We start from the raw sequence: 26,649 nt of genomic DNA on the forward strand, positions 1-26,649 counted from the left end.
GCATGGATCACAGGGAGGCTGTCTCAAGATCCAATTAGGCATATTTCAGCTCTGTTATATTTGCACCTCTCTTGACTCAGCCTTCCATCCTTCCGAGGTCGGTAAAATGAGTACCCAGCTTGCTGGGGGGTAAACGGTAATGACTGGGGAAGGCACTGGCAAACCACCCCGTATTGAGTCTGCCATGAAAACGCTAGAGGGCGTCACCCCAAGGGTCAGACATCACTCGGTGCTTGCACAGGGGATACCTTTACCTTTTATTCAGGCTTAAGTAACTTGGCATAACTTACACAAATGTTTATCAATGATTTATGCCTTTTACCATGTTTATTAATGTTGTGTCTGAGCAGTCATTTTCTTAAAGGGTGGCTTGAAAGAATGAACATTATGAGAAGAAATTACTATGAATATCCAATTAAACACCACTCTGCACTGAACCTGTCCTAAAAATGGGCTGTGTTTGCAGCTGTATATACCTCCTGTCTGTATCAGTCATTCTACGTGTATGGAATGATGTTTAGGGTTCCCCAAGTCCCGGTAGGCACTGGCTTCTCCAGGAATTATACGTAGGCATGGGCAAAATGCACGCACACACCCTGGGGGGTAAAAACCCAGTATTTTTGGGGTTCTGGTATTTCAGATCAGAAAATATCAGAATTTCCTGATATTCTCGAATACTGGCAATGGGGTTCATTTAAAAAAATCAGGAAAGCTGAATTTAAAGGGACTGATATCCATTTAAATGCTCATCAAATGGCTGATTCCGCAGAGATAACTCCTCAGAATGGGCTTGGGGTCTGCTGGGAGTCCTGGCTTGGACTCCCTCCCTGCAGAATTCCCACCAAACAGCTGATACTGTGAACAGAAGCCTCTCCATGGGATTGGCTCAGCCCAGGGGCTGGCTTGAACTGGGCCTCTCCTGCTGGCTGGCAGCCATTCTAGAGGTCTCTTAGTTCCCCTCCCTTTGGAAGGGGTGTGTGAAACTGGTTGCCAGCCATTTAAAGTGAACAGCTGACCAGTGGACCAATCAAGCCGTTAAGTTTAAATGGATGGCAGCAATTTCAGGGCTTCTTTTCCCTCTCTTCTCCTTCCAAAGGGGGTGGGAACTGAAAAGGATTATTGGAATGGAAGAGCAGGCATGCCCACCTACTGTAAGGCTTTGGCTTCTACCCTTTGGGGGGGGGAGCAAAAGGAAAGGTTTAAATGCACTGGCCATTTAAATTTATCAGCTACTGGTGAGACCAGTCAAGCTGTTAACTTTAAACGGCTAGCAGCTATTGCAGAGGTATAGCTGCTGGATCAGCTTGTATAAAAGCTGAAATAATTTGGCTTGTATTCAAGTCAGCTATACCAGTAGCCAAAGCAAATGAGATAAGCTGCATTTGGCTTAGAAATATATATTAAAATTACTGATACGGTATTTTTTCAATTAGGTGAACCAAATGCACATGCCTAATTATAACTGATCTCCAGACAACAGAAATCAGTTCCCTTGGAGAAAAAGGCTGCTTTGGAAAATGCCATAATACCTGTTGAAGTTCCTCCCCAAACTCCACATTCACGAGCCTCCACCCCCAAATCTCTAGGACTTCCTCTAACTTGGAGTTGACAACCTTCTCCCATGCATGCATAACTGTTGTTTGGGATAGTGTCCTTGACCCATTATGCACGGGGGGAATAGCGCACATTCGGGGTGGAATGGCGGCGATTAAAATCACCAATAACGCATGGTACCGGCTGCAACCGGCCGCAGCCTCTGTGCATGCTGCCAAAAAAGCCACGTTAGCGAAACGCGGAAGAAAGCGCAGCTTCCAGGTGACCGGGGCGCAACCAGAAGCACCGCCCGGATCGCCGCGTGCATAATCGATTACTCTGGGTTTTGCCACTGTTGCACCCCATCCTGTGCATAACCGGTGTGCATCGCATCTTCCCCCTCCGCGTTTTCCATGTGACCCGAAATCGCCGGTTCGGCAGCCGTGCATAATGGGCCCTTCTGTCAAAAAAAAAAGATATTTAGCTGCTCCTTACCTGACATTTTTATTCTGATTTTTATAGCTTTCCTCTCTGTGTTATAGTGGGTTACTACTATTCCAGAAGAAGCTTGTGCCTTGTAAGACCTTGGGTATGGCTGGTTCCATGAAGAAATTGCCCACAAACTCTCTGTAATATTATGATGACCCAAACCAGTGGCAAAAGGTCTTGTGCTGTATCTTTAAACATGGCAGTGAGTTCAAGTGTTGAGGAAGGATGCTGGATTCTTCTTGGTAGTTTAGCCCAAGAGTCCCCAGCCTTTGTGAGCTTATGGGCAGTGAGTGATCTTAAATCCATGGATTCCATAAGACACAGACATTCAGCTTCAACAACCAATAATTTTTCTGGATCCAGAAATACTGAACAACAAACAAACAGTGAAACTTACAAACAGTGTCCCCCCCCCCCCCCAAGACATGTGATTGGTCCTTAACAGAGGCTCATGGTTGGATTTTAAGTCTGGCTTTTGATTAGCCCATAAGTTTCTTCTAGTATTGGCTAAGAGCCCAGGGCTGGTGAATCCTAAGCAAGTGTTCAAGATCCCAAACCTCAGGTCTCAAGCCCCAAGTCTTGTACAGTCTCTTGAACTCTGCATACACAACAGGTGCAACCACAAAATGTCTATCACAGGAGGCAGAGCCAATCACCTAAGGGCTGGGAGAGAGGTTACACATAATTCTGATAGTAGCTCTTCAGCATTTCTGGACAGAGTTCTGTTCAATAGAATGCTTTCAAAAATTTGAAGTTTTTGAAATCTTTTGTTGCATACAAGGAAGTACACAGAAGGGCTAGTGAAGAAAGATTCATCTGGACAGATCCATCTGATCTTTAGTCAGAAGCTCTGTTGGCTTCTCCTGGCAACAGGATAGGTGTTGGCAGGCATCAGTGTGCCCATCAGCAACATATTTGGGAGTGTCAGAAGTGCCTTTTATGCCATATATTTAGTAGTTAGTCCAATGGGTATGTAGATTTTGTGGGGGTTCCAAGGAGGACTGGCCAGTGCCCTTGATAAGAACATGTTGATTTCACACTGCTGAATTTGTTTAGACTTTTGAAGTTCTCCTGCTCAGTCCAGGATTCCAGTGGGAGGGGGTATGGAATTGGGGAATATATGCTGATGTTGTAAGGCCAGAACCCAGTTCTGGCAAAGTATTGGCAGGTAAAAGGCCATTGGGGCAGTAAGAAATACGCGACTCAATCCATTGGCGTATAACAGGCCACAGCGTTTATTCAAACAATCTCCCAACAAAGGGGTTGGCGCAGCATAAGGGATGAGCCTGGCCTGGCAGTGGCTACACTGCAACCCATAGTCCACGCGCATCAGAGTCCGTCAACTATTTCCCTGCTGGGACTACATGACCCTTCTGCTGGACTGCTACACCGGGAGATGGCCCTGATGGGGGGCCCAAAGGGCGCGGACATCCTTGGGTGACCCCCAGGACCACCTGGTCATTCCGCAAGCTACGAAAGGCCTACCCCGCTGGGTAGGCACCAGCTTGCTACTGACTGCCCCCTTTACTGAGGCCCCGAACCCTTCGGGGAGGCCGATCGCACACCGGCTCCCCTTAACAGGCTCATTCCCGTATGCCTTCCCGCCACTGAACGAACACTCGTTCCCGCCAACCTCAAATCCTTCAAAACATAAAGAAGGGCCCATCTAAGGTCATGCAGCCACATGTCGTGGCCCCAATTGGACAGGTGAACCCCATCGGGGCGGTATAACGCCGCTAGGTGCCAATCAATATTGGAGTGCATGATAACTCGACCCCCCAAACTTTGCACAACTTTTGCAACAGACCGGTTAACCTTGTTTTTTGTTCGGTTAACCACGGATGCCTTGGAGGCACCCCTCCAAACTCGCCGGCTTAATAACTCCGACCACAGGAAAACTGATTTCGGTAAACGATGGTGGAGAACCGACAAATCGTCCGATATGCTGTGAATAAGACGGCATCCCGGCATCTCGGGAAGGTCATTCTCGCCCAGCTGGATGGCCACAATGGAAGGAGGTCCCCACCGGTGTACTGCCGTCGAAATCGTGCTCAGCAGGTCTCTCCACTTCATGCCGCGATGACCAATCCACAAGCACTGAGCATCTTCGAAGCCGAGATGTTCCGTCCAGCCCGATTCAGCAGCATATCGTCCCGCCCAGTACACGATGCTGTGCCCCACAATGAACACCGTCCTACGCTGAGGGCGGAACCCTAGGACAGGGGACACGCTAATTAGTCATATCAGGTCTAATATACTTGCGAAACGCCCCAGAACGCCACCTCCCCAATCTCATTATTTGTTCTGGAGTGGCGCCATCCTGATGCGCCTGCGTGGCTGCCCCTATCCTAAAGGAGTGAGCGCCAAACGCTGCAGCCTGCAGGCCGAGCACCTTGAGTGAGGCCCTCAGTATGCACACGAACTGATACCGAGAAAAACATTCCCGGTTTTTATGAATGAAGAAGGCCCCAGAAGCCTTAGGGCGGAGTTTCATGTAATTTGACACCCACTGAACCGGACAGGACTCTGGCTCAGGCGCGGGGGGGGATAAAAACATGTGTGCCATGCCCCGCCTGATCAGTCTTGGATCTGCGGAGCCAGATCTGTAAACCACTCCCCGAACGCTTTACATCGCCCCACCTGAGGTGCACGAGTCCGGAACCCTCACGTGATGGGGACACCAGTTCCCCGCACCGGAAGGCCCCAAAAAAGGCCATGGAGAAAGCCGCCCCGGCCAGCAACGCCTCATAATAGTTGTGGCATACCCGGTACAAAGCCCGTAAGATACCGGCCAGTAAGTCCTTGGTGATGGGCCGCCGCCCATCCGGGGTGGCTGGCAATGCCCTGGCCCAGCCCCTCACCACCCTCCAGGCCAGAAAGGAAGAACCGGGGTCCCAACCCCCCATGGTGCGGCTATAAAACGAAAGTCCCGCCAGCGTGACTCGCATGGACTTGGGGGATAACCCCCGCCCCAACAAATGGGCCAAAAATTGGAGCAAAAGTTTTTCATTCATGGGCCAAGGATCCATATGGCCGGCTGATGCTGCAAATGTGCAGAAACTCCGAACAGCTCCTTCATACGCTCTTCGAGTGGAGGGTGCCAGAGACTCTGCAACGCCCTGTAGGATCACTCGCCGCCAAGATCCCAAAGTTCTTCCGGGAAGTCGTCTGTGTCTTGGCGCACTCCGGGGGCTAGCCGACGAAACCTCTCGTCCTGAAAACGAGAGAGGGCGTCGGCCACCTCGTTGCAAACTCCCACTACGTGCGATGCAACAAACGTAACATTGAGTCGCAGGCATGTAAGGACCAGCCTGCGCACCAAGTTCATGACGCGAGGGGACCGGGCCGTCTGCTTGTTCACGATATGGACAACTGACATGTTGTCGCACCAGAACATGACCCTCTTGTTGGCGAACCAACGACCCCACAGCGTTACCGCTACCAAAATGGGAAAAAGCTCCAGAAACGTGAGATCCTTCCTGATCCCCTCCCCCCATGCGTCAGGCCATCGCTTGGCGCACCAATGGTCTCTGTATATTACGCCAAATCCCATGGCTCCCGAGGCATCAGAATGTACCTGAAGGCAGTCTGCAAGAGCTAACGGTGATTGCCAGATTGCCACCCCGTTAAACGATTCCAAAAACTCTCGCCAGACTTTCAGGTCCTTTTTGATATGCCCCGTGACTCGGACCCGGTGATGGGGCTTCTTAACCCCCGACATGGTCCTAGCCAATCGAGCGCAAAAAGCCCTCCCTGGTTTTATCACCTTGCACGCAAAATTGAGATGCCCAAGTAACCGCTGCATCTCCTTGAGTGTGCACTTTGACCGTAACTCCATGTCGGCCAGCAGGCGCCGCAATTCTGTTATCTTCTCTACCGGCAACCTGGAGGTGCCGTGAACGGAGTCAAGTTCTATCCCCAAGTAGGACAACCGGGTCGTGGGGCCTTCGGTCTTATCGCTTGCCAAAGGGACCCTCAAGGTGGCAGCCAATGTTTGAAAGGTGGACAGGCAGAATGCACAGGACCCCGTATTCTTGGGGCCAGTAAACAGGAAGTCATCTAGTTAATGGGTGACCTCGCGAAAACCGCACAGCTCCTGGACCGCCCATTCGAGGAACATGCTAAACGTCTCGAAAGCCGCACAGGCTATCGAACAGCCCATGGGCATGGCTTTGTCCACGAACCACCGCCCTTCAAATTTCATCCCCAGCAGGTCAAAGTCGTCTGGGTGCACCGGTAACAACCGAAATGCTGACTGAATGTCGCATTTGGCCATCAGGGCCCCTCGCCCGCAGCCCCGTAAAAGGTTAACGGCACAGTCAAATGGAGCGTAGCGGACCGTGCATAATTCGGGGTCAATGCCATCATTCACCGAAGACCCCTTGGGGTATGATAAATGATGGATTAAACGAAATTCCCCGGGTGCCTTCTTAGGCACCACCCCCAGGGGGGACACCCTGAGATGCGGGACGGGTCTCTGGTCAAACGGCCCGGCCATCCGGCCTTCGGTGCATTCCTTATGAAGTTTTGTGGCTACCACTGCTGGCATAGCCGCTGCTGATTTTAGATTGACACACTGAGTGGCAACCCGCAGCCCCATGTACGGGATCCGAAAGCCCTCGGAAAACCCATGCCAAATATAGTCTGCGGCTACCCGGTCCGGATAGCGCACCAAGTGTTTGGCCAATTCTACCAGACTTACCGGTGTTGGGGCCAGACTACAAAGCGAAGCTGGCCAGTCATTAGGCTGTTCTAGTGGTGGTTGCCGAAACAGCTGCTCCCGACCCTCCGTCTTTCTTCCCGGAAGGCCGGGCCCCTCGAAAGGGCGTCTGGGAGTTGGGCTTCGAGCACGAAGGAAGGGGGTGGCCACCGCCGCAAGACTCGCATTTGTGGTCGAAGCGGCAGCGGCGCCTCTGGCAGCCCTTGTTGTTAAAGTCCCAGCACAGAAGCCCGGACGAGCGCCTCGAGGTACTCCCGGAGCGACTCCTCTCCGCCGGGCGCCTGGCACTGGGCCCCACATAAACCATCCACAAGTCTGTGTCCTTAAGGTCCCACCTAGTGTCCGGGTTTTGTGATGCCATTTCCCAGAAAACGCGGTCGTAGTCCATAGCGGCGTCATCGCCTGCTAAGTCACGAGCCTCTAAAATGTGGGCCTGGTACCGCACCAGGTGCCATGCCCTCTCAGGGTAGGAGCCCACTATCAAAGCCATGTATTCCGTAAACTCCCTCATCCAATTGTCGAAGGACCTGTCTCAGGAGGTCACCTCCCTCTTCTTCTTCCTATCCCTACTGCTGCTGGTGTCGCCTCCTTGCGCTTGCCCCCGAATCAAGGAGAACAAGTCTATGAAATAGCCCTCCAGGGCCCTCTCACGTATTTTTGCCTGCAAGTGCACCCCCGGTGGCGCCTCAGGTGCCTTAAACTTGATGGGTGGAAACCTATCTTTCTCGGGTATCCCAGCTTTGTCCAGCAGCCAGTGGGAATTGGAATGCCTAGCGTCCATCTAGGGCGGAATACCGGGCACATAGGCCCCTTCTAGCCAGTACCACCCTTCCTTCCGGTCCTGAATACCCCCATCCCCGGAAGAGGACTCACACGTGGAGGGACTACCATGCGTGGATCGCTTACGCTTGAGTCCCGTTGATCCCTGCTGCTTCGCGTGCCCCGATCCGTGCTCCTTCTCCCGTTTACTCCGGGGACGAGCTGGTAAGATATCGCCTGAGCTCGATTTGGAAGAGGAGTCGGCCTGCGTAGCCCCTCGCCGCCGCGACTTGGGGTTAGAAAAACGCTCCAATGCCCTAGCGTAGCCCTGCCAGTAGACTGCATTATCGCGAGGCACCCTGACCACTGAACCAGGGTCTGAACCCGATTCAACCGCGGAGCTGCTGGGGCTAAGAGATGGAGAGTGATCTGAAGACCCCGAAGAAGACTGGCTGGACCGATGGTTGGCCCCGCGCGCCCCGCGCCTGGGGCCGCCCGGTCCGGGCTCCTTAGCCCGAGCAGATGCCCCTGTCGGGGGATGGCGGGTACTGCGCCTCCTGCGGGCCGACTGCCGCCGCGCCGGGTAAGCCCCTGGGCTGCCCGACTCCCCACTGGAGCTGCTGCGTGCTGCTGCCTGCCTGACGCCCTTCTTCCCCCCGGGGCCTGACCCACGCCGTGGCTCCGAGGCCCGGGCCCTGGCCCGCCTGGCGCCTGAAGGACCTCCCCTGCTCCTGGCCCTGCTGCGGCCCGTGCCCCTCTCCCCCTCTGGGCTTTGTCGCCTCCCATGGGGTCCCACTGTTGGGCTGCCCGATGTCCGGTCCCTCCTGGCCCCCTCCCCGAAGCCCGGGGTGTGGGAACCGCCGAGAGCCAAGCCTCCCGTGCCTTGGAGGCGCTGGCTCGCCGCTGCGCCTGCCTGCCCTCGGTCACGGCCCCGCCCCGCTCCGGCTCCGCTCTATGGGCCAACTTCTTAGGCCCGGCTCCCTTTCCCGCCCCGGCCTTCTTCTTTGCGGCCATGGAATCCGCGGCTGTCTGAGTGTTTACTTTACGCCTATCCGGCTGCCGAAAAGAAAAACAGCCGGGAAACAAAGCTGCCGAGGAGGGGGGGGGGTCCGGCCCAACCCTGCGCGCCCTGGGGGGGGGGTAATCCTCCCTCCCACTCAAACCTGCCGCACTCCCGCCGATGCCGCTCGCAAGCGCAGCCAACAAAAGGCCCCCGCTCCAGCCAAGGCAAGGAAGCAACCGTTCGCTTGCCTGTCCGGGACGCGAGTGGCGGGAAGCCTGGCAGCGCGCAAGCCCAGTTCTGCCGGCCCCGCCCCTCGCGCTGCCCACGCCGCACGCTCTGCTGGCGCTCCCAGCGCGCAGCCGAGCCAGGAGCCACCGGGACGAGCCGCTCTTCCTCCGCCCGCCCTTCCCCCGCCAACGGGCGGCTCGGGTGAGTCCCGCCGCCTATTGATCTGGTTTACTTGCCGGCTTTCACATAAATCTATCTTTGGCACCAAGGATATGTATATTGAGCAATCTACAGAAACCTCACAGGGACCTCTGGTTGAACTCACTTGGCTTCCAGACATTCTCCCTCATTCTCCCTATGTTTGGTTAGGGCACATTTTCTTGACTGCATCTCCTGTGAAAAAAACAGGAATAGCTTTGGATTAAATTCCAAGCTACATTCTAGAAAGAACATACGGGGTTGAAATGTGAGCCCCTATCAAGGCCTGTGAAGAAACTGAAGAACAATGGAGAGCATGAAAAAGAGCTAAAACTGAGAGCGGCAGAGGTCTTTGAAGGAGTCCACGAGGAATAGCAGAGTTGCAAGAAAGAACCCAAGAAACATAATGTAAGCCACGTTTGAAAGGAAGAGTCTGAAATAATTCTACTTGAGACAATTGGGGGAAAGTCAAGAAGAGTGATCCCATTTTAGTTCTTCCTTCTTTAGTGCCATACAAGCCTTCTGTTTTGCAATGAACCGAAAATAGATGAGTCGTTGTAACATTTGGATTCTTGGAGTTCAAAGTCCTAAGTGCCGCTTATCTACACAGAATGAAACAAAAGGCAATTAAAGCAAGAGGCTCTTAGAAGAGGCTGAAACAGAAGAGATTAAATGGGAACAAAGAGATGCTTTCTCTTTCTGCACATCTCTCAAATCCCACCAAGCATTTTTTAATATCTCTGTTCAGGTACACCATGCAACAGGACAGGTCTTGCAGACAACTCTATTTTGCTGTGGCAAGAGCCATCAGTCCCCCTCATCCAACAGGCACCTTTGGAAAATCTCGAATGGTTACTGGGAGCCATCAGAGGAAAACACTGACAATTCACCTCTGCTTCTCATTAGCCTTGAAAGCCCCTTGCTGGGGTCACCATAACCTGATGACGCACACATATAATCATAGCACCGTGGAAGATAGGACCAGTCACAAAATGTCAGGAGGTTTCAAGCTGAGTGTCCTTCTCTGCTGAAGGCACCAGTTTTTGAAAGGGTGTCCCCTGAAGGCACAAAGGTGATGCCTCTGGTCTAATGGTAAATACTGAGGGTTAAACTGGGATTTTTATTTCTATCAGGATCCGAATGGTAAAAATATGACAGAATCTTTGTGAATGTTGGTTAACTTGCACTAACCTCCCAGTCAGAGTTTATGCAGTGAAATGAAGCAGATATATATGATATATTTTTTTGTAAATAACATTTCCAGTAAAGATTATCTCTCTTTTAAACCTCAAAGCATTGTGAGTCTGGATCTGTGCCTCATCCACAAAGGTAACTAATAACTGCATGTTTTCAAAACACTGTTACTTTGCAGCTCTATAACTCTGGAGGGACTCAGGACCCAGCTAAGCCCAAAAGTCTCAATGGGAGGAAACCACAAAACTTTTAATCAAAGACAATGAATATATGGAAGAAAGAAAGAAGTGTGTAGACGTGGAAGATAAGAAAATCTCAAGAAAATATGTCCAAGTTTTTGAACTTGTTTTTCTTCTTTTTGTGAGAGTCCAGCTGACTTTGTTGAAGAAAATCTCTTTACTGACAATATAATGAAGCAAGCATCTCTGAACTTTTGCTAAGACTAAAGCACCTAGGGACTGTTGTCCCTTCTTAACCTCCGGTCCCCCTGCTTTCCCTGTACACCCATTTGGAAGCAAAACAATCCAGATGCCATCATCCTCCATAGCCAGACACAACTGATGACTCTAACCGCAAGGACACAGAGAGAGATAACACATTCCCACAACATCAAACAACTTTACAGCTGGAATCTCTGGTGTGAACTACACTACCCTAAAACAGCTATCTTTATACTTACAGCAATCAATTATATATAATGAAAGGCAGATAAAACATATAGCAAAAGCCTGGATACATGAAAGCCTTAATATCTCTTCTGGTCAGATGTAATCTAAAAATGATACCTCATTCTTCTCCCTCTGAATCTCACTTAGCTCGCTCTTCTTAAATTTCTGGCTTCTGTTTGGCTTTTTTCACTGTTTCCATGGTGGCAGTTTTTAGTCAATTTCAGAAGATTCCATGGTATTCTCTATGTATCAGAGGATTTGATGCTATGAGGGAGTGGTGTTTGTTCCACTGCACATCAGTTACTATTGTCCAATCCTGGCAGACAGAGAACTAGCTCAGGGAAACAAAATAGAATAACAGACAGCATTCTAACCAACTTGGGAACAGTGTTTTACATTAACTTCTGAAAGCAAACTGAGTGCAGATTTTAAACATCTCCTTTCCAAATCAAGATATTCTATACCAATAATCTGTAGAGTGATATGCCAGGGGATCCCAGGGCTTGCTTATTTGTTTGTTTATAATTTTGCCTATCTCTTTGGACAGATTACAGGATGGGACATTATGCAAACAATAAAATAGGATTCTAAGTTATTGAACCAACCAGAAATATGAGAACAGGACTGAAGCAAAGTGTAAATATAAACTTGGCATATGAAATGAAGCAAAATTACATAATTGGAACCAATGCACAGCAAACTATGCACAGTAGAAGAAACCACAGTCCCTAAGTAACTTTGTGCATCATTTTACACAATGCTACTCTGTTAACTGTATACTGTCACCTTGCCTATTTAACTTGTATGCGGAGCACATATTGAGAAAGGTGGAATTAGAGGAGTCACAAATTGGGATCAAGATTGCAGGGAGAAATATCAACAACCTCAGATATGCAGATGATACCACTCTAATGGCAGAAAGTGAAGAAGGAACTAAAGAGCCTGTTGATGCGGGTGAAGGAGGAGAGTGCAAAAGTAGGCCTGAAACTCAACATCAAGAAAACAAAGATCATGGCATCCGGTCCTCTCAATTCCTGGCAAATAGATGGGGAAGAAATGTAGATAGTGACAGATTTTATTTTCCTGGGCTCCACGATCACTGCAGATGGGGACTGCAGCAAAGAAATTAAAAGACACTTGCTCCTGGGGAGGAAAGCTATGGCAAATCTAGACAGCATCCTAAAAAGCAGAGACATCACCCTGACAAAAGTGCATCTAGTCAAGGCTATGGTATTCCCAGTTGCAATGTATGGCTGCAAAAGTTGGACCATAAGGAAGGCCGAGCGTCAAAGAATTGAGGCTTTTGAACTCTGGTGCTGGAGAAGACTCTTGCGGGTCCCTTGGACTGCAAGGCGAACAAACCGGTCAGTCCTAGAGGAGATCAGCCCTGACTGCTCCTTAGAAGGTCAGATCCTGAAGATGAAACTCAAATACTTTGACCACCTCATGAGAAGGAAGGACTCCCTGGAGAAGAGCCTAATGCTGGGAGCGATTGAGGGCAAAAGAAGAAGGGGATGACAGAGAATGAGGTGGCTGGATGGAGACACTGAAGTAGTAGGTGCAAACCTAAATGGACTCCATTTAGTTTTGTAGAATGGTAGAGGACAGGAAGGCCTGGAGGATCATTGTCCATGGGGTCGCAATGGGTCGGACACGACTTCGCACCTAACAACAACAACTTTGTTAACTGTGTAAGAATAAGTCAGTTTTACATAGTTTGTGGGAACCTTCCTGACCTCTTCAGGCCAATCATTCCACAAGGTGAGGACTACAACAAGAAGGCAACAGTGTGGTATTGTGGTTAAGAGTGGTGGCCTCTAATCTTGAGAACTGGGTTTGATTCCCCACTCCTCTACATGCAGCCAGCTGGGTGACCTTGGGCCAGACACAGTTCTCTCAAAACTCTTTCAGCCCCTCCTACCTCACAGGGTGTCCATTGTGGGAAGAGGAGGTGATTGTAAGCCTCTTTGAAACTTCCTTCAGGTAGTAAAAAGCAGGATACAGAAAAAACTACTCTTCTTACATGTGCGTTGATTTTGCCCATTGGCTGGTTGGCACCTGTAGAAGACCTCGCTCAGATGAGCTAAGCTAATATGGTGGAGAATATGAACAGAGATGGTCTATATTTACCAAAGAGACTCTTGTGGCGCAGAGTGGTAAGGCAGCAGTCTGAAAGCTCTGCCCATGAGGCTGGGAGTTCAAGGTTGACTCAGCCTTCCATCCTTCCGAGGTCGGTAAAATGAGTACCCAACTTGCTGGGGGGGGGGGGTAAAACGGTAATGACTGGGGAAGGCACTGGCAAACCAAACCATATTGAGTCTGCCATGAAAACGCTAGAGGGAGTCACCCCAAGGGTCAGACATGACTCGGTGATTGCACAGGGGGTACCTTTACCTTTACTTTATATTTACCAAAGATTACTTTAGGCTGCCTTTCTACAAAACTTCAACAAACCTAACCAGTTTCAGTCTGACCTGCTTTGTCAGCTGCACAAGGTTAAGAGCCGAAATGAAAGAGTACTTCCAATATATGTTTGTGTGTGATTCTTTCCTGCACCAGTTATATCAAATGTAGGGCTGTACTTTTCAATAGACTTGAATTACATCTACGTAGCTTTTGCAATGAATCATGCCTAGTTGCCTGCCATATTATCACTCCCAGCACACATGTTCCCACAATCTTTGCTTTTTTGACAGTCAGTTAGAATCCATCCATCCTTTATTTTCACCCACAAAAAAGTTGGATCATGGTGTTCAGATAGCCATCTAACGGAGAGGCTGATTCTGTGATGGCTCAAGGAGGTGGCAGGTTACAGCAGATGAGCGATTGGGATGTGAGTGCTCTGCATAGTGCAGGGGGTTGGACGAGATGACCCATGAGGGCCCTTCCAACTCCATGACTCTATGATTCTATGAATTCACATAATATTTTAAAATATTGGAGAAAAATAATCCCAAATATAACTTTCTTCTAAATTCTAAGAGGGAGCAATCAATTCTCTTTAAAGGCATTGGGGGCCATTTCGCACGGCTTCAAAATAGCACAATGGTTGCTAATTGGAAACGCTACTAATTTGCCATAACCCACGACGTCGTAGACAATCTGCAACAGTCCTGAAAACGACCCGCAAAAAGCGCTTCATTGTAGCGCTTCTAGGGGAATCCAGAAAAGTGGATTCACCCTCCGGATAGCGATACACTCCTGCAACCAATCTGCGACAATAGCGCTAAAGACTTGTGCGTTACCATTGTTACGGGTTCTTCAAAGTCCCTCCTCCTGAGCCTTTCCTCCAAACTTCCGGCGAACTGTTCGCCATTTTTTTTTCTCGGACCGAGCACAGATCAACGAGGCAACGAGACAGCGACTGGCTTTCTAGCACGATCACTTTCGGAAATTCTGCCCGGACACCACAAGAGTATTTCAAAAGCACAGTAGCACACACCGTCACGTTCCCAACATTTGCCCAAAGCTTAAAACCCCGTCTACCTTCGGCCAGTACTAGCGGAGTCAACGTACAGGGAGCATTTTAAAAAACTTTCCTCTGAGCGTGCCAACAAACGTTCGCCGCTCGCAGTCTCCTGTTTAGCTTAGAGGGGTTCAATAGAAATGATTCGAGGTGATATCATGAGGGGTGGTTTATGTGTAGTGGGTCTTTGTGTGGTTCCGGGTGCGTGGTTGTGCTTGGCTGCGGACAACCCCTTCCATCGGCGGCTAGACCTCCGGCAAGCGGAGTCGCCGTCCACCGTTCATTTAAAAAAACTTTCCTCTGAGCGTGCCAACGAACGTTCGCCGCTCGCAGTCTCCTGTTTAGCTTAGAGGGGTTCAATAGAAATGTTTCGAGGTGATATCATGAGGGGCGGTTTATGTGTAGTGGGTCTTTGTGTGGTTCCGGGTGCGTGGTTGTGCTTGGGTGTGGACAACCCCTTCCATTGGCGGCTAGACCTCCGGCAAGCGGAGTCGCCGTCCACCGTTCATTTTAAAAAACTTTCCTCTGAGCGTGCCAACGAACGTTCGCCGCTCGCAGTCTCCTGTTTAGCTTAGAGGGGTTCAATAGAAATGATTCGAGGTGATATCATGAGGGGCGGTTTATGTGTAGTGGGTCTTTGTGTGGTTCCGGGTGCGTGGTTGTGCTTGGGTGCGGACAACCCCTTCCATCGGCGGCTAGAGCTCCGGCAAGCGGAGTCGCCGTCCACCGTTCATTTTAAAAAACTTTCCTCTGAGCGTGCCAACGAACGTTCGCCAGTAACATGTCATTGATTTATGCTTTGGCTGGTGAATATTATTGGGGAACTGTCGCGTACCGCTGCACTTGCTCTCGGTTGAACACCGGCATGCGTTTTTGTAATGGCGGACATTTCAGTAAAATGGCTCCCGCTGCATGTACAAACTGCTCTTCTCGCGTGTAGACGAATCAGCGCATGCGAGAAGTCAAACAACAAGGGCGCTAATCTGGCCATTAGGGGCAGATCCTGTTCCCGCGCGAGGAGTTTTGAACGTGACATGTGACCTCATGTGGCCAATGTGCGTGTCCCCTACTGCCCTCCACCAATCAGGAGCCGGCTAGTCCCTTTGTCTTTGTGTGCGGGAAGGTATATGATCCGTTGCACCCTGCACCTCGCACCTCCATTTTGCTCAGCTACTCGCGAAGGCAGCATGGAATCTTCTTCACAAGCGTCGTCCGTCCAGGCAACCGGCAGGGGGCCAACATGGAGGGACGCGGAGATCAGGGACCTGATCGCGATTTTCTCGGAAGAGAAAATCCAGGACGCCTTCCAGTCCTCACACAGGAATCGGGAGGTGTTTGAGCAAGTGGCCATTAAGATGCGTGCCCTGGGCCACAACAGGACCGGCCTTGAATGCCAGTCAAAAACAAAGACCATGCGGGCGGAGTACATGCGGGCCGTGAACCACAATAAGGGTTCCGGCAATGCTAAAGTAACCTACCCGTACTTCGAGGAGCAGCGCCCACTCTACGGCGACGGGGACGGAGCCGGCAGGCCGAAGCGCGTCAGGAGGAGCCTGAAGGTGGTTCGTAAGCCGGCTACCCCGGTGGAGGAACCACCCGCTGAGGAGGATCCCAGCGAGGGCACCTCGTCCACCGTCCGGCCTCCACCCCCGGTCCAGCAACGAGGCGCGGACATGGTGACGCTGGACCTACTCGCCATCGCTCCTGGGGAGCCTGAAGAGATTCCTCAGCAGACGCCCCTTGCCTCCGGTAAGCACTTTTATTTTTATTTTATATTTAATTTCGAGCAAATGTGTGTTCTGACGTTTGGGAATCGTTTTCGTTTGGGAATCGTGTTCGTTGCAACGCATAATATGCTAGGATGTTTGTGGATTGCTTGCTATGGTGGCTTTTTAAAACGGTAGTGTTTAACCAACAACCCAAAAAGTTTTGCAGCATGCCTCAGCCATAGGCCTTCTGCAGTGCTTTAGCCACTACTTTGGGAGCTTGCTGTGTGGTTCAGGTTGTATGTTTGCTCCTTTTTCACTATTGTATGCCGTGTGTTCGTTGCAACGCATAGTATGCTAGCCTGTCTGTGGACTGCTTGCTATGGTGGCTTTTTAAAATGGTTATGTTTAACCAACAACCCAAAAAGTTTTGCAGCATGCCTCAGCCATAGGCCTTCTGCAGTACTGTAGCCACTACTTTGGGAGCATGCTGTGTGGTTCAGGTTGTATGCTTGCTCCTTTTTCACTATTTTCTGCTCTTGTCCACAGAGACACAGATGCCAGGGACGGGGCCCCTCGAGTCTCCAGCAGCGGTGGACGAGGACAGTGATTCTGGGGCATCAACAAACGTTGGTAAGTATCAGTTGCAATAAGGGGGGGGGGGTTTAACTGCTTTGTGCTTTTCTGTTTGTGCAGGGCAGCAGCACTGCTAAGAGACAGAAGAGAGTCCCTCTACGTTGCTGCTTTAGGGTTTGAAGCTTGCTTTGCCACACTTTGGTCCTAGATCTTTTTTTTTTCTTCTTCGCAGATTTCATACCCGGGACACAGGAGGAGGAGGAGCGTGGGGTGGCTGGACCTCCTGCCCAGCGCAGGCGGATACAGATCCAAGATGGTGAGCGTGCATGAACTGTTCCTTTCGAGCCATGGCTGCAGGACAATGTCGCAAGCCACTAACCGTGTGCTCCCTTTTCATTGTTGTGAGTCTTGCTGTGAAAGTAGGCAAAGGAAAAAGCCCACCATGGGCAAACAAACACTAACCATGTGCTCCCCGGGCATTGTTTAGAGTCTTGGTTTAACAATATGTAACCAAAAAAGGCCACCATGTGCACCAGGGTGGGTTTTGACTGTCTCGATGGTACTAACAGTTCTGTTTCTCATTTTTTGCCAACAGAGGTCCTTTCAGATGATGATGAGCCAGCCCTGGGTCCAGCCGGCTCACCACCTAGAGGTGCTCTCCAAGCAGAGGAGAGGCTTGCGAGGGAACGCGGCAGGCTGAGGCGCGTCTCCATCTTAACAAGCGTTGGAGAAAGGATCCTTGAGCACTGCCAGGAGGAGTCAAGGCGTGCCGCGGCCGCAGACCAAGCAATGCTCTCCCTCGTGGCCCAGGAGGGGAAAAAATTGCGGGCAATCCTTAGGGAGTCTAACCAATCCCTACGCGAAAGCGTGGAGGAGGTGAGACTGATAAGGAGACTGATGGAGAGGGCGGTCGTGGTAATGGAGACGGCCAACCCTCCTCAGATTACCGTACACGTCCCCCCCCCACCCACACCTACACCACCACCTCCAGCACCCACCCCACCGACCCCGTCTCAGAATGCCTCGACCCAAACTAGAAGGAGGACTGTTCTCGGGAAGAGAATAATAAAACCCGCGGACAAGTTCTCCCCCTCCTAGTTTCGGCCAGTTTGTCTATTTAACTTTATCTGTGTTTGCTGTTGTTTGTTAAATAAAGTTTATATTTTTGACTCTGTCTCTGTGTACCCTCTCTAGTGATTGTGTCTATTCTGGTACTGTTGTGTGGGTTGGAGGTTGGAGGGGTGTCAGTTAAAGGTGTTTTAGGAGTGTGGGGTGGAAGGTGTGCGAGTGTTAGGAGTCACACTGGAGTCTTTTTCAGAAAATTTGCAACAACATTTTATTTTCAAAAACAGTTCAACAGGGGAAAAAAAATTAGGGAATGTAACTTGGACCCCCCCCCAACACCCCCCCCCAAAACACAAACAGAAAACAACACTCAGGTCCCACTGCTCCCCTCACCAGCCCCTTCCATCTCCCTCACTCTTCTGCACAACCGTCCCATTGTTCCCCTGACTTTGCGGCGGAACAGGTCTTCGTCCTCCTTCTTCTTAACTGTGTGGGGAGGGAGAAAAAGTACACATTAGTGCCACACATATTTTCCAATTTTTGAGTTTACATGGATACACTTTTTATTGGCCTTAGCCACAGTGTGAGAAGAGTTGGGCAGTGGGGAACATAACCTACGTTCTTCCGCCTCCCTCTGCTGCCTCTGCCTCTCCATCTCCCCTTTTAGGTCAGCCACTTCTGCCTCTAAGGATGTCACCCTGGCCTCCATGGCACGCATCCTTGCCTCCATTGTTTCTGCTATAGAAATCAAATAAAGAATTCAATCACACTTCAAATGGAAGCATCACAGCAGGCTCCCTTATGGCTCCATGGGGGTACACACACATGGGTCTCCCTCAAAGAAAGAAAACTCTCACCTGCAGCCTGTCCTGAGGTGGAAGGTCCCTCTTCCTCCCCTTCCTCACGCTCAGGTAATTTTGCAAGTTTGGATGGTGATTGTGTGGCTGGGTGAAGAAAAAGAGAAATCATAAGTAAAAGCACACAAACCAAAGATGAAACACAGCTGATGGCCACACCACAATCAGAGCCAAATCGCATTACCAAAGTGGTTCTACAGTACTGGCGGGCTAAGTCAGAGGGGGTTGTCAGCATCTTAATACTTTCTCGAATTTCATTGGGGACAGTAGGGGAAAGAGGCATCTAGACATTCCATGCATGCTTAAGGGTAAAACACAACGAGGGCAGCACTCACCCATATGCCTCCTCATCTCCAGGGGGGGCTTCCCAGCCTTCTCACATATCTTGACCATCAGGTCGTGGAAGACCGTTCTCCCACTTGGCTGCGGGACCCCCCCCCCCACTGTTCTAGACTGTTTAGGAAGTCCAGCTTCACCCTCTTAAATTTCGTCCGGACCTGCTCCCAGGTCCGGACGTAGCCCCTCTCCCTCAGCTTGGATGCCAACACCAGGTAAGCACCCTTGGTGTGGCAGTGGGTGCTGGCCATAAGGCGGCCAACACTTTTTGAATGGAGAACAAGCTCCAGAAGTGCCTCAGCCTCGGCGCGCTGCCAGAAGGAGCCCTTCCGTGGCTTCGGCATCTTCGGAATGACGGTTAGGGAACGAACATGCGTTGCTCCGATCGACCACCCCTATTTTAAATGTATCAAAGCTGCCCACCAATGAAATTATTCCTTGGAACATAAGTGGACTGATCCTCCAGTTTGACAGGGGTCGCCAATACTTCCTGGCTACCCGCCTCCCCAAACTTTCCCTGTTCTGCGCTTCCGTATTGTGTTTGTCAATTTCAGCGGGGAGTTAGCATTTAGGGCTGTCAAAGTGCTTTTGGACCAGAGAATCCCCGTTTTTTTGCTGGCTAAGTAGACAAACCGCACAAGACAAGGTTAAACAAAGAACATAAAACTTTATTTAACACCAGAGTAGAAAAAACAATCAAACACGCCTCCTGTTTCTGTAGAGGTGGGTGGCTATAGCGTCCCGAACCTTGCACCCCTCCGCATAGATCCTTTTTTTCCTTGCCTCAGGGATGTCTTGTGTGTCCTCAAGGACTACAGGATCAGGTTCATCCACAGGGAAGGGGATGTTATGTCCCTTGTCCTCGCAGATGTTGTGCAAAATGACACATGCGATGATCAGCGGAGTCACATTGTCTATATGCACATGGAGTCGTGACATCAAGCAACGGAACCGTGACTTCAAACGTCCAAAGGCACGATCCACTACATTCCTTGCCCGGGAGTGACTGAGGTTGTAGTGGCTCTGCACGTCTGTCCTTGGCTGCTTATAGGGAGTCATGAGCCAGCGGCGTAATGGGTAGGCTCCGTCCCCGAGCACCAACGCCGGCACACGCACGCCCTCAATGGTGGCGGTGGGGTTTCCTGGAACAAAGACCCCTTCGTCCATGGCTTTCCTGAGGTTAGATTCCCTGAAAACAAGGGCATCATGCCTCCTGCCACTCCACCCCACCTCGGCATCTATAAACCATCCGGAGAAGTCCACAGTTCCTTGCAGGAGAACAGAACAAAAGTCCTTCCTGTTCCCGTACTCCTTTATGCTCCCCCCGGGTGCACGGATAGGGATGTGGCTTCCATCGACGGCCACAAAACAATGCGGGAATCCAAGCCTGGCAAACCCGTCCATACTCTGGAATAAGGGAAAAAACCATGGCATGTTAGCGTGGGGTGCATCGCGTATTCGTTGCTCACCTGTCAAACAAGAAAAAAAAATTTAAAGGGAAAAGGGCATAGAATGACACTCACCGCTCCAAGGCGGTCTCCGAGGCACACCACTTTGCTGAACAATTCCGCCTCCATGGCGAGGCAGAACTCCTTAAGGATATCGCCAACCGTTGTGACTCCGAGTCCGAATTGCTGGGCTACTGTCCGGAAGTACTTTTTTCCACTGGAACGGGGCGCCGCATGCCAGTGACTTGCCTTTCCATGCGGCCACGTAGAGCCTCCACGAGTTCAAAAAATGTTCCCCTAGACATTCTAAAGTTGGCAATCCAGTGGTCATCATCCCAGCGAGACCACACAAAATTTTCCCACCAGTCAGAGGATCTTTCGTCCACCCAGAACTGTCTGGGGAACCGGACCTCTGCCAGAGCTTGCCAGTGCTTCTTTGCCGCCATGGTTGCCCGTAGAGAACGTCTTCTACTGGTGGTCATCGTTCCGGCAATACGTTCTCGGTAGTCCTCGATAGCAGCCCTCCTATGCCGCACGGTGGTATGGATTCGCTGGACTACCGCAAGCATCTGAGCCAACAATTGAAAAATAATCCTCTCCATTGCAACGTTAACCTATGCTGCGGGCAGTAGGCTACGCAAACAAAGAGTGAGGCCGACCACGTGTCTGCCTAGGTGCATATAAGCAGGTAACCTGTGGGCGTGTACTGTGGGCGGGGATTAACCTATCAAACATATCAATGCATCAACCTCTGGTTCATAGAAAACAATAGAAAACACGTTCCAACAGCGCCAGTGATTTGACGATGACGCGTTGCTACGGGGTTTCCTGGGGTTTTTTTTAAAAAAAGGGAACCCCGACAAGTCCGGCTTTAGGGTCGAGGTCAAAGGTGTGCCTGCAGTTTGATTGACGGGCACAGGAGGCCAGAAGCGCTAAAAAGGGACCTCCTTTGTAGCGATAAGACGGAGACCGGAAGCCTGTGGGTTACAAAAGTGACGAGAAGTGAAAGTGCTAAATTCCGCAAAAACCGCAGCTGTGCGTTACGGGCACGGCTAGTTACATTTCGCTAGTTGAAGTAGCGATTTCGCTAACAGCAACCAAATAGCAACTTTGAGCTCTGTGCGAAATGGCCCTGGGTGTTGATTTCCTTTGGGGATTTTATATTTTAACGATAGGCTTTTCCGCATTCTCATTTTACCTGAGTGACTGTCTCTCTGCTTATGCCCCGCTCCCTGAAGAGTACTTCACTCTACAAACTCCAACTGGTTTGTGGTCCCTGACCCCAAGGAAGTACATCTGACCTTAACCAGGGCCAGGATGTTTTCAGCCCTGATCCCAAGATGGTGGAATGAGCTCCTGGTAGAGATCCAGGGGCCCCGTTGGAACTGGCTCAGTACTGCAGTACCTGTGAGACAGATCTCTTCTACGAAGCTTTTGGTTGGGGGCAGTGACCTCATAACATCTAACACCCCCCCCCCCCCCGATAAAATGCCACCCCACACAGACACACTGCAGTCTGGAAAAGAACTGCTGATAGAGCCCAGTTCTGAGAATTATGATTATAAACTATGCTGCTACTGGCTATTGATGATGAGTTTAAAATGTAAATCTTTTGTTATGTCATTATTATTTTATTTTAACTGAACATTGTTCTCAGGAGGGCGGTATAGAAATAAGCACAACAACAACACTTGCTGATGAGTTCTGGATTTCCCAGCATCAAAACCTGCAGTTTCAGTCTGCAGAAAGTTATGCTGTAAATAATTTTGTGTGATATCAAATTAATCACTAGAGGGAGCAAAACACATGCAGAACAGGAGAAAACAGCAACAGAAGAAACCAGAATTTAAGCGTGATTAAAATGAGAATGCAGAAAAGCTGTATATCTTAGAGGGGATCTTTCCTTTCCAATTTGTGGAAAATCCTCCCTCTTCTTTCAACATTCAGTTTGACCCGATGACAGAAATCCCCTGATTATAACATGCATTTCATTGCAGGGGACACTTTTACAAAACTGCTATCATTATGAAGAAACGGACAGAAAAAAAAACTAGACAAGACACAGGAGACTGATGATAATGCTTTCTGTCCCCTGTAATTTTCCATAAAAGCTGCTGTCAAAAGGACCTGAGCTAGAAAGCCTCTTCTCTAATTCTAGTTACCTCCTAAATTTGCTTTTGACCTCACTTCGGATGCTGTACAGGTACTCATATATTTTCCCAAGGGGTCCAAATAGCAGGTTTGGAAGGGAGAGAGGGTGTCTTATAAAAATTGCATTGCTTCCCACACTGGTCAGTCACACTTTGGTGCATAGAGCAACTATTCTTGCATACATAGCTGCTTATTTTTATTATTTATTTATAATTTGAATTATATACCACCCCTCCCTGCAAGCAGGCTCAGGGTGGCTCACCACAGTAAACTATAGGACTACCATGAAAATAGCTTAAAACACAGTATAATTTTCCCCACTGCTTTTCTGTCTCATATCACAGGGGGTGGGAGCCAAAGGAGAGGAGGGAAGCCCATATGATTTCTGGCCTGTGGAACCTGGACAGCTACATCAAGTTCCCTATTTTGACTGGAAATTCATTCCACCAGGATGGAACCAGGACTGAAAGAACCCTAGCTCTGGTCAAGGACAGACAGACCTCTCTGAAGCCAGGGACTACCAACAAGTTGGGGCCATTCCGCATGACTTTAATGTAGCAGAAGGCTTGCAAATTGTAAATGCTACTAATTTGTAGTCTCACATAATCTGCAACACTCCTGAAACAGTTCCGCGAAAAGCGCTTTATTGTAATGCTTAAAGGGAAATCGGGAAAAGTGGATTCACCCTCCGAAAAGCACTACACTCTTGCAAACAATCTGCAACATTAGCAAAAAAGACCTGTGCTTTCCCATTGTTGCGGTTCCAACAAAGTAGCAGCTACCATGAGAGCAATGTTTGTTTTTGTTTTGTCTTTTCAAAAATCTGCCCAGGCCATTAAAGCTTCAGTGGCCAATCAGGTGGCTTTCTGGGCCTAAGTCCTACCTGGCCCACAGCCACTTTCTAAAAATATTTGGGGGACACCAGGAAAGGTATCAGTGACATCATGGTGCATCATGTTGGTGACCCCAGCTCTGCACTATGCTGTTTGGGGATAGAATTCCCTGAAGAGAGAAAGGTTGTAAGTCACCGGTTGATAGCAATTGTTGACATGTGCTATATTAGCAGCCATTGGAGATATTGGTGTCCTAAGGCACGGAAACATGAAAAGACCGGTTTGCTTCAGCTGAGTCTCTGCACCAAGTATATATTGTGCCTTACTCTGTAAGCTTCTCATCAGACCTCCAAACATTTCCAATTAGATGCCCCCTTCACGCCTGAAAGAATCTTTCTGTTAGACTGATTTTAGAAAAAGAGTTTTGGATGATTTGCTCTGAAGATAGTTTTTTAACAAAAAAAACAAAAACCTGCAGGTAGCCTATCATTTCCAGATGAGTTGATACACTTTGGATTGTTGCTTTGTATCTTTAGCTATGTCTTCCAGCACTGGTGACTTCGGAGTGTTTTCTCCTGTTTGGACTCCAATGAAGTCTATTATAAAGAGGAAATAGATCAGACGTATCCCTATAGATATCCCTTCCTTCCTTCCTTCCTTCCTTTTCTCCTCAATGAGGATCCCAAGTCACAATACCATACAGTACCTTTAAAATAAAATTGAGTGGCAAATAATAAATGCCAATTATTGCCAAATACCATATGTAAACAAGTATACAGAATAAAATTTAAGAAATTCCTACAATTAAGTTATATAAGATAAGAGCGATGTCAACGTATCTGAATCTTTCTCCTGTAAACAGCAGCTAAAAATTTGGCAACACACATTTCAGGGATCTTATTGGCTAACAAATACTGTGCCACATCTACAGTTAGATGCTTTTGGGCTTGCAAAATGAGCCCGATTAGACATGAACTCTGAAGAATAGTAGGCAAATTAATAGTATATGTGTAATTGTTTCTGGTTCACCAAGATGGCAGGCACATAACCTTTGTTCCATGAGTATGTTTTTCCCACAGCTGAGGGAAGAAAATTCATCCTGCCCATCATGAATGCACAACAATGAATTGGGTCTAATAGATTCAAGAAATATTGGGCCATAGGGAGGAAGGGGAGCCTGTCTTCCAGTTTATCCCCTCAATAACCCTATGAGGAGGGTTAGGCAGAGAGTATGCAACTGGCACAAGGGCACCTAGCAAGCTCCCGTGGGACAGCAGGGATTCAAACCTGGTGTGGAGCAAAGTATTATTTGATCCCTGGTTCTCTCCCCTCTGCTTTTTTCCTGCCTCCTGATGTGCTGTTGCTTGGAATGTGAAATGGATCCAGCTTCAGATGGTAGATTGATATCTTCCTGTGGCAGCTTCCAATGTGTTGGGTGACTTTGGGCTCGTCACAGCCCTGAGAGTGCTGTTCTGTCCAATTAGTCCTGTCAGGGCTCTCTCCGCTCCATCTACCTCACAGGGTGTCTGTTGTATGGAGAGGAAGGGAAGGCGATTGTAAGCTGCTTTGAGACTCCTTTGGGTCATGAAAAGCAGGGTATAAAAACCAATTCTTCTTCCTCAGGTGTAGGACTAGGTGAACAACTTCTTAGCAAAATCTGCTTCTTGTTCCCTGGTGTTCCTATCTATTGAGCACAAAGTACACTCCTATTTAGATAGCCCCAAACTTGGGACTCTTTGTTGAAAACACTGAGGTGCACCAGAAGTTTGGGGAGAATGTCCACAAAACTATAGGAGCTACATTTCATCTAAACTATTAAAAGAAAAGAGCCTCTTGTGGCGCAGAGTGGTAAGGCAGCAGTCTGAAAGCTCTGCCCATGAGGCTGGGAGTTCAATCCCAGCAGCCGGCTCAAGGTTGACTCAGCCTTCCATTTAATAATTTGAGGCCATTACCTTATTTATCTAATCTTGTTTTCCCAGAACATAGGAGATCATTTACTCTCTTACGATATAACATGCTCCCATCCGCTTTTGGGAAGGCTTATTCAAAAAAATACCCATCTGTGATCGTTTATGCATCTGCCAGGATGGGAGCATTGAGACATCTGAACATGTATTACTCCAATGTAAGCTATACAATCAATTCAGGGGAGAATTTATACCTTCCCTACAGAATAAGCCCAACTCAGAGGCAATCACAGACATGTTGTCAGACAAAAGCACAGAAATAACTTCTGTTGTGGCCAGAAGACCTGGGTGGATTCGGAGCAACTTAGGTAGAGATAGTCTCAATTGCTTGAGATAATGCTTGTGAGTTTTAAAACCAGAATGATTCTTATAGCTGGAATGTTTTTATCTTTTATAATATTTTAGTTATCAATGATTCTTTTATCTTGTTAATGCCAGATGTTTTTATGTATCTTGTAATTTGACTACTGGTCAAGTACCGTAATAATAAAGACTTGACTTGACTCAGCCTTCCATCCTTCCAAGGTTGGTAAAATGAGTACCCAGCTTGCTGGGGGGTAAACGGTAATGACTGGGGAAGGCACTGGCAAACCACCCTGTATTGAGTCTGCCATGAAAATGCTGGAGGGTGTCACCCCAAGGATCAGACATGACCCGGTGCTTGCACAGGGGATACCTTTACCTTTATCTTATTCAAATAAAATTGTAATAAAAACAGTAGGTGATAAGAATCAATGGAGGATTGGATCAACTGGAGAATGTCAGGAGAGGGGTTAGCACAGCATGTATCTCCTCCCCTTCCTCAAGCAGCCCTCTCCAAAAAAGCCTTTCTTAGGATGAGATGAGCCTCATGAGGCACTGCATCAACAAAGTGGACATCTACAGTGTCTTGAATTGACTTCATGCTCTGAGGGTTTTGATAGCCATGGTCAGGAGGCGTTATTAAATCTGCATTGCCCGGATGTGAATGACTGAAAGTTTAAGAAAAGTTTTTGTACAACCTAATTCTTTTTGCCATACAGAATATTTGGGATGCCTTCCAATCAGTGTGCCTCAGCATTAACACGTTACATGTAATTGTGTGCATGTATATAATAATGTATACAATAATGTAATGTACAATAATGCATGTATACAATAATGTAATGTATGAGCCTATTGTGGCGCAGAGTGGTAAGGCAGCCGTCTGAAAGCTTTGCCCATGAGGCTGGGGGTTCAATCCCAGCAGCCGGCTCAAGGTTGACTCAGCCTTCCATCCTTCCGAGGTCGGTAAAATGAGTACCCAGCTTGCTGGGGGGTAAACGCTAATGACTGGGGAAGGCACTGGCAAACCACCCCGTATTGAGTCTGCCATGAAAACGCTGGAGGGCGTCACCCCAAGGGTCAGACATGACTCGGTGCTTGCACAGGGGATACCTTTATACAATAATGTGACCACTAAGGAAGGCCTTG

The 26,649-nt window shown here is 49.1% G+C and overlaps 1 protein-coding gene and 1 long non-coding RNA gene across 2 annotated transcripts; one reads left to right on the top strand and one right to left on the bottom strand.

Moving 5' to 3' along the window:
* The first annotated feature begins 16,377 nt into the window (after nt 1-16,377).
* LOC143840833 (uncharacterized) lies at nt 16,378-17,834 on the top strand. Its single transcript, XM_077344305.1, has 4 exons — nt 16,378-16,597; nt 16,773-16,856; nt 17,136-17,416; nt 17,820-17,834. The coding sequence occupies exons 1-4, from the start codon at nt 16,522-16,524 to the stop codon at nt 17,832-17,834; spliced, it is 456 nt and encodes a 151-aa protein (XP_077200420.1). The 5' UTR covers nt 16,378-16,521.
* A 155-nt stretch (nt 17,835-17,989) lies between these two features.
* On the bottom strand, nt 17,990-18,596 carry LOC143840787 (uncharacterized). The gene is made up of 3 exons (XR_013232413.1): nt 18,463-18,596; nt 18,224-18,343; nt 17,990-18,091 (listed from the first exon to the last, which is right to left on the bottom strand). It is a non-coding gene; the product is annotated as an uncharacterized LOC143840787 (long non-coding RNA).
* Between the last annotated feature and the right edge of the window lie 8,053 nt (nt 18,597-26,649).

Source organism: Paroedura picta, chromosome 6 (genome assembly GCF_049243985.1).
Source record: "Paroedura picta isolate Pp20150507F chromosome 6, Ppicta_v3.0, whole genome shotgun sequence".
NCBI classification, from domain to species: domain Eukaryota; kingdom Metazoa; phylum Chordata; class Lepidosauria; order Squamata; family Gekkonidae; genus Paroedura; species Paroedura picta.

What these genes read in the sequence shown, in the direction of transcription:
- LOC143840833 (XM_077344305.1), top strand. Translation starts at nt 16,522, where the DNA reads ATGCCAGGGACGGGGCCCCTCGAGTCTCCAGCAGCGGTGGACGAGGAC. An exon ending in TGGGGCATCAACAAACGTTG is followed by an intron (nt 16,598 to 16,772) that starts GTAAGTATCAGT and finishes TCTTCTTCGCAG; the next exon opens with ATTTCATACCCGGGACACAG. An exon ending in GCGGATACAGATCCAAGATG is followed by an intron (nt 16,857 to 17,135) that starts GTGAGCGTGCAT and finishes TTTTGCCAACAG; the next exon opens with AGGTCCTTTCAGATGATGAT.